The 20401-nt window shown below is 41.9% G+C and overlaps 3 protein-coding genes across 4 annotated transcripts in view; 2 read left to right on the forward strand and 1 right to left on the reverse strand.

Moving 5' to 3' along the window:
* Positions 1–5978, forward strand: part of lhfpl7 (LHFPL tetraspan subfamily member 7) — an 82492-nt gene extending 76514 nt beyond the window's left edge. The window contains exon 3 of the mRNA XM_030361427.1: positions 3499–5978. Within this exon, the coding sequence (XP_030217287.1) occupies positions 3499–3725 (227 nt within the window). The 3' untranslated portion in view covers positions 3726–5978. The remainder of the gene's footprint in view (positions 1–3498) is intronic.
* Positions 5979–6102: 124 nt separating this feature from the next.
* On the reverse strand, positions 6103–9541 carry spata22 (spermatogenesis associated 22). Its single transcript, XM_030361426.1, has 7 exons — positions 9052–9541; positions 8798–8929; positions 8450–8636; positions 7814–8171; positions 7457–7586; positions 7273–7370; positions 6103–6664 (listed from the first exon to the last, which is right to left on the reverse strand). Exons 1-7 carry the CDS (start codon positions 9089–9091, stop codon positions 6473–6475), a joined length of 1137 nt encoding a protein of 378 aa, XP_030217286.1. The 5' UTR covers positions 9092–9541; the 3' UTR covers positions 6103–6472.
* Positions 9542–14053: 4512 nt separating this feature from the next.
* Positions 14054–20401, forward strand: part of cltca (clathrin, heavy chain a (Hc)) — a 32646-nt gene continuing 26298 nt past the window's right edge. For both annotated transcript variants that reach the window (XM_030360188.1, XM_030360189.1), the window contains exon 1: positions 14054–14392. In XM_030360188.1, coding sequence (XP_030216048.1) covers positions 14351–14392 — 42 coding nt within the window. In that variant the 5' untranslated portion in view covers positions 14054–14350. The remainder of the gene's footprint in view (positions 14393–20401) is intronic.

A 20401-nucleotide genomic window follows, 5' to 3' on the forward strand; every position in this document is an offset into this window, starting at 1 on the left:
GAGGTTTCAGCAGTATTCTTGGCTTGACTGTAGCATTCTCTATCCGTGCTAACATACGAGAGGGCTTCAGACCAGAGGAAATTGACTGCCTTTTGCTATACGTTCATTCGTGCCTTGTTTCTCGATAGACATTTATAACAATCAAAGCATGTATTTGTTAATGTTGGTATTTGAATGGAAGCTACCACTAGGGCAGTATCTGGTATTAGAGAAAAACCTGGCCAATAATGTGATAACATTGTTCCATAATATTTTACCAGGTTTGTCTATAAACCCATTTCCAAGAGGTCGTGTGCAAGAGAGGATGGCTTTGGGTTTGCTCTCTGCCCATTATTTGCTGGACCTCAATCTCAGAGAGCCATTATGATAGCCTAGAGCAGTCATACTCAAGTAGCGGCCCGCGGGCCTTTTGTGGCCCGCGGGGTGTCTATTAATGGCCCTCGAGCTGTTTTGAAAAGTTTTTTTAATTATAAAAAAAATAAATAAAAAAAATCGTGCTGGGCGCTCTTATTTTGAAACCGCGCGCCGCGATCTCAATACGAGGCTGGGGGTTGCAACGATAAACAGATAGCACTCCAGCCCACAGACCGCTCCAGCCCTCCCAAACTCGAGGCAGACAGTCCATCTCAGCAGCAGTCAAGGCCGATTTAGGGTCGTTTTAGACGCAGAGACGTAAGCACGTAATTTACACAAGGGACTTGTTTTAGACAAGTTCCTTGAAGGTTCCTTAAGGATTGCGCGTGTTGCAAGGGGATTCTCCGCCAGAACAGTAGGGGGAGCAACGAACGAATCTGTGGGCGTGGAAGTGGAAATCTGTGGGCGTGGAAGTGGAAATCTTCTTCTCCTTCTTCAAAATTCTTCATTCGCTTCTGTCACGGCCTTTTAAAAATGGCGCTATTATGCTGTAAAACCGGAAATGTGAGACTCCTGAAGGATGTGGTTAGCTGGCCAATCACAGTCTTTGCGAGCCGCGTAGGGCCGTAGTGTTTCAGTCGCATAGTCAGGAATTTTGGCCGACGCACTTAAGCACGTAAGGGGGGATATTTTACCGCGCAAGGGGGGGTTATGTATCTTACGTGCTTACGCGTTACGTCTAAAACAGAGCATATATCGGCCTCAGTCACACGTATACCGACCGGCCCCTTGAGTCACTGAAATTTTTTTTTGTGGTTAGCTGTTCTCAGCAAACCTACCTGATTGGATGTCAGACAATAATTCTCTCCCCACAGGTTTTCTCTCCTGTCCTCTCCATCATCATCTTCATCATCACCACAGTCAATCCTCCCCTGTCCTCTCCTTCGTCTCCCCTCTTCTGCTCTCCTCTCCTCTTTGTCACCATCTTCATCATCACCCCAGTCAATCGTCTGCTGTCCTCTCCTTTCCTCTACTCCCCCCTCTGCTCCTTTCCTCTCCTTCCTGTGCACCAATAATGCAATCTGTTGGCTGAATCCTTGAAGCTGAGTAAACTGTTTCTATCAGTCACTAAATCGTTTGTAATGTCTTGTGGCTATTTTGTTGACAGCTTTTTGAAAACCGCAGTAATTACATTTTAATGATGCTTCTTTGCATCTAACATGCTCTATTAGTGTGCTACCTGACAAACTACACTGGGTTTAACAACTTGCCGTTGGGTAGGGTCAATGTTGGTGCATGAGCCTTTGATGCTGATACACTGCCTGCATTCAGGTAAAAATATATATTTATACTGTGTATATTTAGCAAAGCAGGCACGGTGGGTAATATTAGACAGGTGCAATGGATGTATTTTATGCGGATCGTAAGCCACCTGTTTAAACGATTGAGTCGGCTTATTACTTTGATTTATCTTGTATGGAGACTCATTGCGGTGGATGTGATATGGAAATGCTTATAGGTCGTTTCCTTTATCTGAAGAGTTGAGCCCGATGATTTAGTTGTCTGATGCGATCCACTCTACCGTATATCTAAGGTTGACCTGATCTACACAGCTGCTGCTGAGCTCTGTGCAACTTCCTCCTCCTCATCCATAACACACAGCTGCTGCACTACTGCTCGGTTACTCTTGGGTTATTCTAAGGCCGGCCTTGCTGTATCGTTCATTAATTATCCTCCCATCTTGTTCTACTGGCTTCCAATCCTCTGTTGCCTGGCCTCCAGTTCTAACCCGTGGACCACATAAAAGATACAGCATATAGACCCCATATCGCTCCTTCTCTATTACAGCAGTAGAACTTCACCACGCTGAGCACACAGCCCATTGGTTTATAAGTTATTTCCTAAGCCTATCCTTCACTGGAATAGTGGATTCCTTTAACCATGCTGCCATTGAACATACGGCAGCTCAATGGATTCCAGATCACAGCTAACTTTATTCTCGTTATTTATTTACGAGAATTAACACTTCTACAGTCCCCATCCTGTTGGCACAGGCACTAATAATGTGAACCGAAATGCCCCTTGGAAAGTGTATAGCACTGGTATACTAGCTCAGTCGATACCTGCCTGGCAACACTGAGTGAGGGTAGACTTGACTCAATTAGTAAGAGAGTGAGACTCTGGCCACCTTTCTGTTGGCACCGAGTGTCTGAGAGAGTGTGGTCGTACACTCGTGGCCATGTAGAGTGGTGGGACTTTTTCTCTTCAAGTCCTTCACTTGCTAATGGGTTTCGGGAGACATGATCAGCTTTGTGTGAAGCTGAAGCTGTTCTTGATTAATAAGGACTGGCGTTGATTTTTTCATATCGAATTAAGTTACACTACAGGGCATAAAATGGTGTGTCAGAATGCAGACATATAGAGCAATGCGTTGATAATACTAATTGTGTACAACCTAAGCCAACCAATTCATCAATTGCATGCCAAGAAACCTTGTATAAAAAAAACCATACTGAGATTTTACTGTGGTTTGGAAATGAAAGGGGATATCAATAAGGCCACATCAATATATTTGTATGCTTGGCAGATTAGTTTCGACTTTGATTTCTGAAATTCAACCTGAATTTGAATTGAGTTTGTTTTGGTGTGCTCTCTTCATATCATATTCCCACAATATCATATTTTGGCCAAATTCTGAAATCTAACCTAACTCTACTCTCCTAATGCTGCCCTCATTGGCTCATTGGCTATAACCTCCGGCAATCAGCGTCGATCCATAATCACTATCTGCCTAAATCACTAAAAATAAGACTTGACAATTATGCTATTTGGCTAATGACATTGTACCATGTCCTTGTGGCGTGTGTGCTGACGCTGCTGGGCTCCAGGCAGCCCTTCTGTGTCCCTTCCGAACAGATAGGCCCTCTGACCTGGGCACCAGTGTAGTGCACCACCGAGGAGGCTGTCACCCACCACCGGTTGGCTTTACTGGGCTCCCTTTACTGGGCTCCAGTAGGGTCACCTGTCATGCAATGTTTGCACTGTAAACGCTGTCCATCCAGCAGTGTGTTTGTCTCATTCGGATATTCTGTCCTGTAACCCTGCGTTGTGTTCTCTCTCTCTCCCCCCCCCCCCATCCTGCAGTGTTCATCATGGGCTCCGGTCTGTTGGTGTACCCCTTCGGCCTGAACTCGAGCCTGGTGCGCTCCTTCTGCGGTAACTCTGACATCTACTACGCGGGCGACTGCCAGATCGGCTGGGGCTACATGCTGGCCATCGTGGGAGTGATGCTCACCCTCTTCCTGCCCTTCTTCGCCAAATACGCGCCCAAGGAGCAGCTGTCTCCGACCCCCCTGCCCACTCTCTTATAGTGCATTGCTTCAGGGTGGACGGCCCCTGCGGTAACCCTCTCTCTCTCTCCATTGATGACTCGTCATCGCCACTATCCGCTCTGCTTCCTCGCTCTGGTGTCGGGGAGAGAGAGGCGTGGCCTAGCATGTCCCATTAAAAAATAATACAACTAGGACGCTGTTTTTAAAGAGCCGGTATTTACTGAGCCAACGAACCACACGGCACGACAGACTTCCTTTATCGTAAGACTAAACAAAAATAACGTGCACAGGATAGTCTTTGGTTTGTTTGTTTTGGTTTGTTATAATAAACTGTTTTGTTGTCATACCTATGATCCTCAGCTTGTAAGTGTATACCTTTGTTGTCTGGAAGGAGATTAACCTCTTTTTACATAAATGCAAACATATGGCAGACATTCCTACTGATGTATTAAAGGGAAACCCTCCAAATGCCTGACTACTTCCTTCTATTTTTAATTGTTTGTTGGTAATTGCAGTCGTATAAAATTCTCATTCATCTCCCACGCTGTCTGGACAAGGCGAATAGCAAGCGTCATTACTCTGCCTCAGAAGAGGTCTCTGTCATTGTGGAAATAAGGACATTTTCATTTGAAGAGCTTGTGTAATGATAATATGATTGGTTGAGGGACTTCTGAAGGTTACAGTAAGGGTGGAATGGAGTACAACTTCAAATGGGCGTGGAAAAATGGACCCTCGACTTTAAAGTCCTTGCATCTACTGACTTATTTTGGATGCCATTGGATTGTAAATATGGAGCAAGTTGGACAAATGAACAAGATTCTTACCAGTTCTCTTGGATTATGGATGTTCTTGACAATGGTGTGACCAAATTAGACAGCAGCTGATCTCAAACTGTGGGCTCTAAAGGCTTGCAAAGTTGGACAAAAGTTGGACATTTCACACAAAAGCTACCATTACGCACAGCCTCAACCTGCCGGCAAGAAGCATGGAAACCCTTTGTTCCCCTGAAGAGGAATTACATTAAAACGTAATATACTAGTTGTCAAAAGTCAATGTTTTTAAAATGGTTTGTGATCAGTTGATGTTGGAAATACTGCGTCTTTGTTTCAACCCTTTTCCCCCAAGAATTTCTTCTGTGATCTGTTTGGCTTTGGTAACCCTGCATATTTTATTTTGGTCTTCTAATACAACGCGCTTGAATCTCGTTCTCGGATTCAAGATCAAATTGAAACACCCAAAAGGCAGGGATAGAAAGGATGACAGTGAAACATGCATGATCAGTTGGGGTTTGTTATTGCAAGAGCATTTTGATCTGGATTTTAAATGTGATCATCCGACCATACCAACTTGTGCCTTTTTAAAATGTTCAATACTCTTATCAGGTTACCTACTTATGAATAACTGGATCTAGATGTGTAAGGTGTATTACTTTTAGTTGTATTTCTTTCTCTCTCTATCTGTGGTAAAGTGTTTCTTCTGTACTTCAGTGTAATAAATGTGATCTGATGGAACTTTGGAAATGTCTAGGAAGCAAGTTTACAAAAGCTTCTACACCATGGAAGCTTTTGTGGCACAGAGATAGAAACTGATGTACTAATATTCAATTACACCCTGGCCTGTTTTGACTTTACCCAGAGGCAGAAAGCCACTCTAATCGTTAAATTAAAAGGTCGTGACATCCCACTAATATACCTATTCTTGGAGTCCCTGTAGTATGTGGATTTGAGTGGCAGAGGTAAGAACTGAACCAATTGAACCTTGGCTTCAGGTAATGTAAAGTTAACACGTTCACATAAAATGTGAAACATGGTGCATGTCCTTGAGATCCACTCATTCTCCACCTCCTCTGACTGATGGCATTATTCTCTTGATTTTCCACAGACAAAACATATTTTCCCAATTACTTACCCTGTGCACTGCCAATTTAATCAAAATAGACTACCTTTTATATAAGTGTTAATTATTCTTAATGAATGAGTTTAATTACGTTAAACCTTTAAAAATGCCAACATTTAGTTTTAATCCATAATGTCTTGCCCTTGAAAAATAAATATGTAATTATGTTGCTGTATTTTTTTGAAATATGAAGAATAACGTGTTGGTATTGTATTGGACCTTATACTGTGCTTGACTGTACAAATGATTGGCATTACTGCACTGGACGGAAACAATGCCCCAATTTGTTCTACCCTTCTGTGTCAAGTCTCGGCACTGGTGAAACTGTTTTCGTAGGGTATAGAAGTATTGAGTTTTTCATTGTAATGTTTGACTTTAAATAAATTAATAATTGTACGTGATTTCAAACTTCATTCTAAGCCAACCCCTCTTTCCAGGATAACGTTTCAGATGTAACTTCATCTTTAATGCTCTTCCCTGATCAAGCGCTCTGACAATATTTGCTGTTCTGTGACTTTTCTTTGCAATAAAAATTTCCAAAACTGAAGAAACACATTTAATTTTGCTGGAAATTCAATCAAACTATTTTTCTACTTTTAGGATATAGAATAAATGATACTATATATTTTCAAACAACCTTAAACACAACTTGCTACTCACAAATATAGAACATGACAACAGCGCCCCTTACAGGTAAGACCATTCAATAATAACTCAAACGCCTACAATCTGAAGAATCAAACTGGCACGAGAAGCATGTTTGACAAATCACTTAACATATTGCAGGTGACCTATTTTTCATGTAAATATCCCATATATTAATACATAAATAGAAAATATAACTAATTAGGAATATAAAGCATTTTTTCCGGCAAGTAAGTTGCTTCTGCTCAGACTTCGCTGAATGACTTGACCAGCACCCTCATCTCTACATTGCAGGCTTTGACTGCCTCCTGGGCATTCCTCTGCTCTGAGGGCAGAGCGGGCCGGACGGAAACACATCTCAGGAGGTCCTTGGCATGGTCGTAGTTGCCCAGACAGCGCTGGACCTGCCCACGGATCAGCCTGGGCAGCTCCTGCTCCTGTTGGGAGCATTTAAAAAACAGATAGGTACATGGGGAGGTGCTATCAATGCTAGACTAAGACACAGTTAGGAGGTTTCGGAAAGTTTTACAGTGAACACCTTTATTGGTGAGAACCTAATCTTAAACCTGGCCTTTATAATGAACCTTCTTGTGGTCAGGAAGTGTGCAATTCACCATTGATCTTTTTAATGGCTGGTTTAAGCAGCCTCATCTGGCCCGGGTCAGACTGACACACTCAAGGAGATCTCCAGCATGGCAGTAGGTTATACCTCCTGCTCTATATATATATTATACTCAACCTTGGCAATACACTGGTTCAAACATCACCACCCTGTGTCCCCTTTATGGTGGAGCCCTGTAAAAGCCACCTAGGTAGGTAGCATCGTCAATGCTACAAAGATGTATGTTATTAATTCCAGATGGAGAAATGTACCCTTTCCATAGAGGTGTCATGGCACGGTTAGTAGACTTATCTTAACTAGATCAGTCTACTTCTACTTGTGGGTCACTCGACATTGGGGATCGAACCCACTCCGACTTTTTGGTTGGTAGTCGAACCTCCCTAGCCACTATTCCACCCTGCACCGGGTCCTTGTGGCCCTTACGTTCTCATAGTAGACACACTGCACAGTAGCCTTCCCATCTCTTAGGAGGAAGCTCTTGGATCCATGTGAGCCCATGGTTACAGCAGAGTCCAAAGTAGCTGCAGACAAGAAGCACAGCCTGTCAGATGAATAGCATATGAGCATCCGAGTATTACGGTAAGTTACATAACTCAACGTGACTAACCAAATATCTCAAACAGGTACGGTGCTCTGTCCTTGAACTGGCTCCAGTGTCTCATGCCAACAATAACAGCTGTCAGAATCCTCAATGATTGACCCGTGGCTGACTTCTGAATCTGAAAGGCTGGTTGGGTCTATTGGCATCGACCACAACATGAATATTAGTATGCATCATAATCATCAGTAAGTACACATACTTTTTTTATACTTTTGACGACACTAAAGTGTAGCAGCAAAGCCTAGGATTTACATCAGCCAATAAGCTTTCACAATCAACAGACAAATATTCCACATTCCTTTTACAATACAATTTTGAAAACACACTCAATAGAATTATTTGTATTTGCAATTGTTGTCTTACCTGTGGTGGTGGCCCGGAGGCACTCTGAGAGCGAAACATGCTGTGGCTTGTTTCCACAGAGGGTCTCTGGGAACCCTGGTTGTTAGTGGGTTTAAATCTCCAGGAAGTGTTTTGTGTTTTTTCTGTGTGAGCAAGAGGCCGGCTGGGCTGAGGGAGAGGAGGTCTGGGTGGTTGGGTGTAGAGGTTATTTGGAGAACTAGCCTGTGAATAGGATCCATGCTGACCCATTTGAGAAGAACCTCTTTCAGGCCAAGGCTTGGTCTGGACCTGTGTCCTTTCATTGGTGTGGGCAGGGGGGCGGTAGTTGGTTTGTCTCTGGTAAGCGGTGGCCGGAGGGTCCTGTTTGTTCATCAGACAACTAAAGACATGATTGATGGGTTAACTATGGGCCAGTAATATTTCATTTGTTGTAGATTTTACAATGTGTATATCTTAACAGACATTCTTTTTTTTTGAAGGTGTGTTGTAAATCACATTATCTGTGATCGGTGCAATGCGTAGCCTACAATAATGTGTGCACAAAGTTGAAATGACTTGGTAAGCTAAATGTATGAGGATAAGGGTGTGAGGATAAGGGAAAAGAGGAATTCCCTTGAATGTGAATTTGAACACATTATAGTAGGTGTCCAGGGTTACCTCGTGTTCCCTGGTTTGTATGGGTGTGGTAGGGGTGTGGCACAGGTTCTAATGGTAGGGGCTGGTCCAGGTGCACTCCGGTTGCTACCACTCTGCTGGGACTGCTGATAAGGCTGAGGGTTACTCTGTCTGTTCCAAAAGTAGCCATGGGGTGTACTGGTAGGGTAACTTGAAGCTTGGTAACCACCTTAAGGACAAAAAATGCATACACTTTGAGAACGAGAGCATAAGGATGCCTTCTTAAAGACACAGATTTGTCCGTATGCACTGCCACCTTGTGGCCGAAAACAGGCAAGATAAGTGGATATGTGGATTTTCTCCCAGATCATGAGACGATCGGTATTTCACCTTGTGCGCTGTAAAATGAACTAGTACTTGGCATGCACTCGTTGCTGACACCGAAGCCTTTATCTGAGGGATTAGATGTCATGGGCATTCGGATCCTTTTCCTCTGGTTAAAGAGTGGAACAGAGAGGCATCCTAGAGGAGACAGAGTCCCATTCAGACATAAGTACACATAAAAGGTGTTTCAACTCTGCTGTATTTCTGTAGTCAAACTAATCTGTAAAATAAAAAAGCGACTAAAGTATTTTTTTGCAAACCTGCAGTTGGCCTTTCTTGTTGGTCTTCGTGTCTTTTCATACTGTTGAGTATGTTTTTTCCTCTATCTATTTCAAATTGTATGTCAGTAGCCTAATAAAGGATTTTGATTAGCCAACGACCTAGCTCAAGGGGCTAGCGTTAACTCGTTAAATATGGACTTTCCCCGAAGCTAAAATGCTTTCCCTGGAGCTAAAATGCGGGACGTTTAACTCTTGGGGATAATACTCAAGAGTTAGAACATCTTTCAATGTAGTTGCATCGACCTAGTTAGATTTAGTTGTCTATCCTGCTGGTTAGCATTCTACATGCTACAAGTAAACAAAGCCGACGTTACCGCCGTCAGGAGTTGACTTCTACAGGACCCTGGACAGCTACGCGCGCCAAAATATCTTCCGTGGTATTTAAACGTGTCCTGGTTATAGCCCAACCAAGACACAATAGTTACATTTTTATCTCCCTGGTAATGCAAATATTTAGATTAATCTTGTTAGAAAAACTCGACACGTCCTTAAAGGGTTTCATTGCAATAATGAGAAATGGTTGTGAGAGTTAAGAATCAGGGCTAGAAATGTCAATGTATTGAGTTGTATGTGGTATATGTCTTCTGTGCAGTTTAATATACCCCCTTGGTAGGGAACAAATATTAGTAGCCTACATTAACAAAATCCATATATAGACCTAACTGGGTTACTTGAATATGCAAAGGTTAAAGGCTACAAAATAGCATGTATCCTTAAAAAATGAAATCGAAAATAAAATAATGGAAACAAGTGACACAAATATTGCATAAAGATAGTGCAGTTGTTTCTGAAGATTTTAATTAAAGTCACAATGTGTAACATTTAAACTAACTCATAGCTAAAATAACCTGGACATCTGTATCGATAGTTAACCCTATAATAATGTTATCAATAAAATCCCAACTCATAAATGATATACACTACAAATAAAATGTGCTGGCCAGCTCTCTTTGTTTGCAAGAATTTTAGCATGGACACTCCCAAAACCCCTCCCACTCGTGCAACCCAGCCATCAGTGCTACGCTTGTTCACTTCACACAGTTGCACAGCCAGTGAGAGTGGACCAAACTCTGTTAATGGGTTCTTCAATTCTGAAAGTCTCCGGTCTACAGACACTGACGACTCAATTAACCCAATGCGACTTTTAATCTAACTTGGTTGTGTGTCTTATGGAATGGACATAGGGCCTATAACGTGGAATGTATAATCAGTTTCTGCCTGACAGCAGCTAGGATCCAAACACATAACACAAAACTGGAACCCATGTGTAAAGAATATTTTGGATACTAAAACCCTGCAAAGGGGATGCAAAACACATCAGAAAACAGGTGACTGACACTGGACTGAGCCTTCAATGTGTGCTTGTTAATTTTAATTATCTGCCACAGCTGGTAGGACGGGAAAGCAATGGTGTGGAACACAGACTGAAGACATCGACAGGACATTCAGGAAAACACTTTGAATACGAATCTAAACGAACAAAGAAAGTGACAGATTGGAAAATGCAACTGAATATCGATCAAGACAGATGCCTTCCTCGACCAAAGCAGTATCATATTAAACCCTATTGTGTTGCACAAAGTGTTGTATTGACAATATTGTGAGCCGAGTCATTTTTTACTTTTATTTATTTATATTTATTGATATCTAATTCTTTATGAGCTATGGCAGCTGTATAAGCACAGGGTCGATAGTTATGTGCATCATGCCGTCAATATCACTTTATCTTTACATCGTATGTACACCATTACAAAATATAGCATGCATGGCTGAGGGATCGTACCAGGACATCACATGGTTTGGTAATAGACATAGGCAAAAGACGACGCCCACAGACATTCAGCACCCCCACAGTACCGGACAGCAGGGCACAAATCAGCACCCTGGGTAGCTCCAATCCCTGGGGAGGGTTACTCACCTGGGAGTACTCGCCCTCATCTGCAGACTAGGCCAGCTGATGCGGCTTGGTGTGATTAAGCAAGCATGCAGCCAATTCCCAGTGGCGGTATTTTGGTAGAATGGTTGGTATAGGGGTAACCTGTTTTGGGTGCCGTGCAGACAGCAGTGATGAAGGGAGTGCACTGAAGTTGTGATCCTCACCCAGCCAGAAACAGGCATCCAATTTCCATGCCTCATGTTTGAGAATGATTTTTGTTGTATTTTTGTCTAAACAATAAATCCCTTTAGTAAACAGATACCTTTTGTCCCCCACCTTTCCTTCCTGTGAGTCGGACATGCTTGGTCCCTCACAATAGCTTATTATTCTTAGGTATCAAGTACGTTTTGTGTAAGAAGATTAATCAATTTCAACATAAATTATGAAATAGGTGAGTTGGTGAGTTTAACATACCTAACATCTACAATTACACATTTGACCCCCTCTTGTATGCCTTAAATATTATCAATGAGGGTATTGGATTCATCACAGAAGCAGCAGGCATAATTGTGATAGTAATAGTGTTTTCTGGTTTGCATGTTTAAAGGATAATACTGGCCTATATCTGTTTTTCTTACTGCCAAATTCAATCATCAGAAGCGTTCAGGAAAAAAAGCCTCAAAGACAGAAACAGTGATGGGGTAGACGGCATGTCCATGCATACATTAGGACTTGTAGCTCTCAATGCAGATCAATCAAATTACAGAAGAATCAACAGTGGTGGTACAGTGATGAATACGTGTGTACCCACTGCTACAAAAGAACACTGTGGATTAAGAAAATGTTGATATGATAAGGCTCTCTTTTAGTGCAACTGGAGAGAGAGAGAGAGAGAAAGAGAGAGAGAGAGAGAGAGAGAGAGAGAGAGAGAGAGAGAGAGAGAGAGAGAGAGCGAGAGAGAGAGAGAGAGAGAGAGAGAGAGAGAGAGAGAGAGAGAGAGAGAGAGAGAGAGAGAGAGCAGACAGAGAGAGAGAGAGAGAGAGAGAGAGAGAGAGAGAGAGAGAGAGAGAGAGAGAGAGAGAGAGAGAGAGAGAGAGAGCAGACAGAGAGCAGACAGAGAGCCTTTGTGGCTTCTTAAAACCAGCTCCGGATACTAGTGTCAGACCCATTCCCTCCTTTCTGTATCTCTCAGGGGCGCTCCTCCAATCGACAGGAAGACACAGCGCTCCCATCTGTGTCCAAACCCTTGCCAACGAAGAGAGTCTTAACAGCAAGATATCTGCATGAGACAGTTACCTTTTATTTGTAGCTGATTTCCATTTATATTAAAAAAAGGCTGGGATAAAGTCATAGTGTTTCACTGAAGTGTGTCTCTCGTTTTCTTCATCCAAGATGGGTGGGGTCTAAACCAGGAAAGGCACATTCATCTTGAGGTTGCTTATTCAAAGTTATGACAAGAGGAAAAGCAGCATTGCTTCCGCTTGTAGCTTGAGGCTGATCAAACCCTGTTGTGTCCTGCTACATTTTCACAAAAGAGTCCGATGGATGTGTTTATTTATATTTCTTAAGATACCATGTACTGCCTCACTGTGGGTGACGCAGTCTCAGCATCTCCATGGCAACAGCAAATTAATCCTATTCAGGTGAAGATGGTGAAGTGGTGCTTTTAGAGAAACACACAGACAATAAAATAATGTGGTTATACCGATGGTTAGCAGCCTTTTTTTACTTTACTGTTTGCAATACTTTTTTTGTTAACTGGTTTGAAATTGTTCTGTTTAGTTTTTGTCAGAATTATATATTTTTATAAATAATAATACATTTGTATCAATATTGTTTTGTAGTTATTAAAATCAGTGCTGCTTTATCACATTGAAAAAAATGAGGACGTAGAATATCAAAGGAACAGAAAAATAGCCTAATGTTTGATATTCTCTGAAACATGGTGCAAGCAAACGCTGCATACTGATCAATTCTGCTTTAAAATCAGAGACCATTCAGTTCCTGAGGAGCCAACTGCTAGCTCAGCGAATACAGAGCATCCCTTCTGTGGGGTCAGCGATGATCAAGTTTCTCAACTTCTCAGCCAATTTTGATTAAGCAATGCTTTAACATCCTGTGGCCGCCATAGTTGCGTCCATAAAAAAGGGGAAATGGTCACTTTAGTTGAACATACCTTCAACCGACATATTTGTATTTTAATGTTCATTGATAAATGTAAGGGATAAGTTAGCCATTGATAGGGTACAACTAAAAATGTTAAGATGTTTTTTCCTCCCACTGTGCAGAGTAAAAAAAAGATTGTAAGTTTAGGAAAAGGATGATAATAATAATAATAAATTGCATTTATATAGCACTTTTCAAGAGAATGTGTGTGTGAGTGTGTGTGTGTGTGTGTGTGTGTGTGTGTGTGTGTGTGTGTGTGTGTGTGTGTGTGTGTGTGTGTGTGTGTGTGTGTGTGTGTGTGTGTGTGTGTGCGTGTGTGTGGGGGCAGTGTTATGAGTTGATGCTGGTTCTTCATTTGCTGAAAATCCTTCCATCACTTAGCGGTTAAACGTTTTGTGTTGAGCTATGATTAATATTTTGCATTACAACAAACCTTGTCTAAAGTTTGATTATATTATTATTTTTTATAACATATCAAAAACAGTTAAATTCGAAACCTAAATAAAAGCACATCTGTAAAATGTTCAATATTTCAGTAAAAAATAATAATCTCCTTATTACATGAAATCGTCTATTTGGAAGAACATAGCGAGGAAAGAAGAAAAAGTGTATTCATTTAACTTTCCTGAGAAATTGAAATTCCGTAAAATGCGCGGAGTATTCTCATTGGTGGTGTTCAACTGTGGTAAACAAGTAGGAACTGACGTTAATTCACAAAGACGAATGATGTGGCAAAAATTAAAAGGGCAAATCGCAAAGAAATAGTGCCTATTTTCAAACTCTAAAACTGTGTTACATTTAATTTCGAAGTAAACGTTAACGTGTCCGGTACAGCAAAATATATATTTCAGTGTACATGCGTGTAACACCTAGTATATTTCGTTTACCATTTTTACTTTTTGATCTGCCATTGGAATGAATATTCCTCCGCCGCCATGAGTACACATTCATTTCCGGAATGTTTCCTCTGCTGAGCGCTGACCAACCTCCACCGCCATTGCAGGTCCAGGGAGACAGTGTAGCGGCACTAACTAGCTAGGGGGAAGCCAGCAAGTACATAGTTTAAAGTCAAATAATACCGCCAACATTCTGCTAACACATTTAAGAACAACGCGTAGTATTCATCTACTGGGACTTTACAACAGCCGTCCCCTGGCTCTCCGGCTAGGATCTGAGGGAAGAAGTCGTAGTTTGTTAGCATTAGAGCATATAGGAGGAGAGTAGAGAGACACCGCCATGGCTCAGATCCTGCCTATCCGCTTCCAGGAGCACCTGCAGGTAATGCTGATGAATGAGTAGTAGAAATGTCGCAAATGTTGGGTCGTTGTTAATTTAATTGTTGAAACTGCGTTGCCTTCGGTTCGTCTACAAGCTTAACAGTAAATGCTATCGTTGGCTAATTGAGCCTGCTAGCACAATCAGCTAGTGCAGTGCAATGCTAACTAGCTAACCAGTGTGGATGACGTTTATCTCACTAAGCAGTATAGCTTTGCTATCGAAACTGTAGCCTGCAACACTTGCCGTTGACAATGCCGGTATACGTCTTTATTATTTGTATAAACACGATTGATGACATCCGATACTCTTGTACTTCACTGTTCTGACGTTTATTGTGTTGGAATAGGTACAACTATAAACTACTTTCCACCGTAGCAATCCGAAACTGTCATGTCTGAGACATTACCTGCAGCAGGGAAATATCTCGAGTTAAGAGTCGTGACCGTTTATTTGGTCCAAAGGTGTGTTTCTTTGTATGTATATATCCGGTTGAGCAATCTGACATATTTAACGTTATTGTAATGCAAGAAATCTGGTGGAAAATATTAAATGATACCCACAGATTGGTAGTCAATGGCATTTTGTTTATATATGTTGATAATGGATAGTTGGGTCTTTATCTGCTACAAATAACTGGTTTACTTTAGTTCGTTATGTCATGTAAGTTATTTATTTTTCTTTATCACGTTTATGGTATGTAGATTCCCATTCCAGTCGGATCAGGTTGAGGAAGTGAGAAGGCTAATGCTTCGAAAACATATGGATTCGAAACGGTCAAGACTGTATGCTTGCAAGATCTTATTAATAAATCATCGTTTCTTCTTCACTTGAGACTCAAACCGAGACAGGCAACCGGCTCACCTCATTGCTTGAAGACTAGCATTTGTTAATCAAAATGTGGTTAGACATTTTCTTGATAAAGATGCATTTGTCATCGTTTATGGCCTTTATTACACACGCTTAGACCGAGTGCTTTGGCCCAGTGTTTAAACCTTGACGTTGTTGTTTTATGATATTCATCATCTTTTAATATGTTTGTCCTTGTCTGAGTAAGTATTAGTTCAAGATATACCCCGAGTATCAACAGATCTTTTTTTTTTTTTGCATGCCAACATTGGTTATAAGCCTTCCTGTTGTTGACACTAATGCCGGGTTTGAACACCTTTCTATTTTAATAGATGAACAGCTGTGTACCTGGTTTAAATACAGGATAGATTATTTCAAAACATGACAATATTTGATCTATTGCCTGATTCTATATCGGAGCTGATGGATTAGTTCTTTAGAGTATTGAATTGCAAGGCATTAGTGGTTGGTCATCACTATTTAATGTACGTTTAATATGCTGCCCGGGAGTTTATTTTCAGCAGTCAATCACTGTTGCAGTGATGTTATACTGTTTTCGTTTACATTTTTTTCCCCATGTGAATTCCTATGTCTATGCATTGAATAACCTCAGTAGTTATTACAATTAAAGTAATTTCAGCACACAGTAGGTATTCTTGATAAGGAACAGCAATCTAACTTAGATTTCTTCGTCATTGAGTAGTCAAGGTCATTTCTGTGACTTAACACGTTTCCAAGGTAGCTACAATCACGAAGGCATGACTATGCCGTAGCATGCATTCCATGTTCAACATCAAGCCATGCACAATATTGGTTCCCCTTTGCCCCCCAAACAATTCTTTGAATATCTGAAATTAGTAAGCAAGGGTCTTTATGTTTAAACTCTTGTTGTGTGTGCTGCAGAGAACAGTCAGGTCGTCAGCTTTATGTCTGTATTTTACTGTAGTTTGCCCATGATTATCTGACTGTCAGGTGGTGAAAAGGTGCAGAGATGACTGCTCATCATCGCACCATGAAAACTGCAGCGCAGGGAGATTGCCCTGGTTGCTCCGTTCAAGATAATAGCTAGACCAGCGCGCCCTTGACGTCAGCTAGCTGTAATGTGTTCTTTGATGATGCTGAGCTTCAGTACAAGAAGAATAGTTTCTAGCTTTGTGCCTTGTTCAGAGTTTATCAAATTGGGTATTTAAGTATTTTTTGCAGGGGGCTTAAGCTACTTGTTCTTGGTTAGTGATTCATCATTTGGTCACATGATAACAGGTATTGTCAAGATGTTTGCAAACTTAAAGCTTTGCTATGATTATTCTTCTTGACTTAAATTGTATTTCTTTTACAGAGCTATGCCCTTGCCAGCAAATTTCTTTTCTCATTCATCCGGTTCGCTTGCACAGCTTGCATTTTTATGTATCATCCATTTATACAGCACTATAAGAGTTCAGCTGACAGAGTTCTCTTCTCCCAGATGTCCATAGCACTTTGGTAGAACCTTGTAGTTTGGCTTTATGTCTTGTGGTTGTTTATTTCTTGAGTTGACACCTCGTATTCTAATGTAACTAAATCTTTGTTTACTTTTCTTTTCATTGCTTTTTGATAATGGGGTTTCACCTGGAAATGATTATACTCTTCCAGATAGGTTACATACACAAGTTCTGTCTTTGATGAAGAATCTACTTCCCGTAGACATGGATGGCCTTTTTAGGCTATGCTCCTGCACTGCAGGTATTGCACATTCACTCTCACTGCATTGGAGAAATGTGGACATTTGGGCTGTAGGGACTTCTCCTACAACTTGCTAGGTTAACGGCAGTAACAAAAAAAACATTTTTGAGACATTGGAAAAACCTCTATGGATACACTTCAAAGGAGTAAGTGTTGTAGTGTAAAAGTGAATCTAAATAGGTTAACTACATGTGTAATTTAACTTGAATACTACTGGATCCTTGACGGGCAAGTTTTATGGTTTTGCACTCGGCCTCAGTTTGCAATGTGCACTTTGAACTCTGCTGGTGACTGACCTGTTGCTCATCTCTCGTGATAGGCCGGTCAGGATATAGATTTGCTGAAAACTCGACATTCCAAAATGTACAACACAAGCATGCATTTGGGAGCAGGGGGGGGACGCTCAAATCCCAAAACCAACTCAGCAAAACTAGCTTGAAGTGGAAATGGATAGGAAGTTCAAACACATGCAATCCTTCCCCTTTCTGTTACTCTACTTTCTCTGGTTATCTTGGCAGCGCTCATCATCTTCATCCTCCCTGGTCACATGCCGGTCCCCCCCCCACCTCAAACCTCCCACTGCCTTCCAATGGTCACATGGTAGTGGAGCAGCCTGTTGTTTCAGCCCCCGGTAGACAATGGGCTCCTGGTTTCCGGTTGGGGTGCGCTGCGGGCCTCAGCACATTGCATGGTACATCCTTCCCTGGCCCTCCTTGAACTTTGCGTTGGTAGCATGCGCCTTGGCCTCTTTTTCTGCTGAGCAAGGTGCCTTCAAAGGAAGGGCCAACTGGTCAAGTCAACAGATTGGGCTCCTCCTTCTGGATCACGAGGAATAGTTGCTGGTGGTTCCTGACTTTTTTTTCCCCTACGTTTTCACGAAAAAGCTTTGATAAACTATTAGCAGAAGTGTCTTTGTGGCATGTTACTGCAATGGTATAGGGCTGTTGCTTTGAATAGGATTCCTTTCGTGACAAGACTTCCTTGTGGGAAAGTAGTGTGTATTGTTGACCTCACCGTTCGCTATGGTTCAGCACAAGGAGATTATATCGGCCCGGCTCCAAAGTTCAAAGTGTGACTGAAGTGCTTGCCTGCAATGTTGGTGTGTGTGTGTGTGTGTAAACCTCAACTGATGTTAAATGCAAACTAAATCATGGTAAATTACCGTTTTTCTGAATGAATAATCATCTGTATAAACCAGTGGGTTGCTGAGTATGCTCTGATGGAAATCAAGTTGTATTCCTGTCACTTTCTAAATCTGTCTGACAAGGCAGTGTCCAGAGATAGTCACACACATTCTTTTATTTAGCTCGAGGTCTAGTGTATGGTTCTGCAGTATCCCTCTGTAGTGTTAGCCAGGCTAGCATTAGCTGTGCCATTCCTAGCTAGTGCAGGCTAGGCCACATTGAGCTGATTTTCACATTGTTGGTTCTTTGCTGGTTTGACCTGCTTTCCGGTGAATTCCTAGTCTCTGACGTCATAGGAGCGGTAGCTCAGATCTGTTTGACCATATTAAACCACTCTGACAAACCATGTTAAGGCCACCCAGTAGCACAACATCTGTTGAAATGGTTTAACTCGTTTTCCTTGCCTTTAAGTCGACTTGTGAGCCCAGTGTTTGAAAGGCCCTTTTTTTCCCATCTGAACGAACAGGCGTTCTGCTGATATCCTAGCATTAGGTGGACGGATTGAGTGTGCCAGATGACATGTCTATCTTGAATGGTTTTGGTGTGTAGGGCCTGCACCCTTGCTAACCCCATAGGACCCCTAGTCCAGCTGTATGAAAATCCATCTGCAGCCGTCCAGAGAGAAATTGAACACTCTGGTCTGGTCTGCTCATTGTTTTTTACATCGAGGGATGTGTTCACATTTTTCAATCTAAGTAGTACTTATAAAACGGAGTCTTCTGACGTTATGTTTAGAACAGCGACACATACATTGTGACTGTCTTCTGAACTGCGTAGTGTGTTGCATCCTGCACCAGTAAACACAATGAATCCCCCTCCAGCTGTACTGCTACATCTATTGTTTGTCATTGAAGGTTAGCAGGGGGAGGCTTAGATGCAGGACTCAGTACTAGGCAGTACTAGGCAATAGGCAGTACTCAAGGAAATGTAAAATACTATAATGAGGAGGGCCAAGTATTGGTGTCATTGTCTGTCCAAGCAGGGTTGTTGTAACATTTGCCCTGTCATAATATACATCAACGTCACTGCCAGCAGAGCCAGCCAGATTACAGGCACATGAAAGAATGAGGGTGGGGCCGGCAGTAGGGCGTGCTCTGTCATTGATAAAACAAGGTGCTCCCGTTGCGCTGGGCTACTTCCTGGAACTGGGGTTTGTGTTTGCTGATTAGGAGGGGGCCAGAAACATCTCGACGATAGGACGGTCACTCCTAGTGTTGTAGATAAACGGCCACCTAGCCTTGCTCTTTTGGTGGGGACAACTCAAGGGAAAAACAATGAGATAAACGTGGTTCTGGCTGCCTGGCCTTGTGGGGCAGGCAGTTAGGCTGTGTTGAATACATTTTTGGCAGGTGGCTGATCAGGATTAAATTTTCATGTTGAGTCATCACAATGGCAGCCCATATTTGAAAATTCTTACTTGTAGCTTTAGTCAGTGATGTATGATGTATGCACGAGATGATTTGAGTATCTAATTGTACAGCCACGGCGTAGCTCAAGTAGATGGGATATTATAATTTGTTAACTGGTTGTTTGATGCTGTTTAGTTTATAACATCTGTCTGCAGGCCATGCCAAATGCAACAGTATTTAGACACGCCTAGTACTGAAGCCATCACACAACTAAGCTAAACGCTAGCTGTCAGTTGGGGCTGCTTCACATTCTTCCTTTCATAAGACATGACTGTGGATTTAAATGGTATAATCACTTGAATTGAGGGAAGATGATCTTCCTAATCCTTTGTTACAACCTCACAATTATGTTTAATTCTCACAAGGGTGAAGAAAAAAAAACATCGGAACTAAGTTGAATACATGACCCTTTTCTCTTATCTAATCCTGTATTGTACCATTTTTTTCATTGTATCCTGTAGAATATTGCCTGCTGGTGTCAATACACTGACTTCCCACAGTGTTGTTTACATGCAGGTCATGGTCTGATGTGTTCCTCATATACATGGTGAGAGAGGGCACTGCTTTGTTCTTGGCTTGTTTGTTCTTCTGTGATGGCCAGGTTATGACCATGTGTAAAGCTGACTTCAGTCAGATTGAACTCATGTTCGGCCATGACCTGCATCCAGAATCCCAAAAAGTTATTTTTGAATTCTGCCTTTTTACTTGATAGAGTGGAAATCTGCCGTTGTTTGGTTGCATGTGCTAATTTTGGACCCTGCCTTTATCTGAGGTAGCGGGGTGAAGAGCTTTGCTCAAGAGCGTGGCCTTTATTGCTATCCAGGTTGCATCGGAAATAAACTTGAGTTGCA

Source organism: Gadus morhua, chromosome 7 (assembly GCF_902167405.1).
Source record: "Gadus morhua chromosome 7, gadMor3.0, whole genome shotgun sequence".
Classification (NCBI taxonomy): Eukaryota; Metazoa; Chordata; class Actinopteri; order Gadiformes; family Gadidae; genus Gadus; species Gadus morhua.

What these genes read in the sequence shown, in the direction of transcription:
- spata22 (XM_030361426.1), bottom strand. Translation starts at nt 9,091, where the DNA reads ATGAAAAGACACGAAGACCAACAAGAAAGGCCAACTGCAG. An exon ending in GTACCTGTTTGAGATATTTG is followed by an intron (nt 7,371 to 7,456) that starts GTTAGTCACGTT and finishes TCTTGTCTGCAG; the next exon opens with CTACTTTGGACTCTGCTGTA. An exon ending in AGTGTGTCTACTATGAGAAC is followed by an intron (nt 6,665 to 7,272) that starts GTAAGGGCCACA and finishes TGCTCCCAACAG; the next exon opens with GAGCAGGAGCTGCCCAGGCT.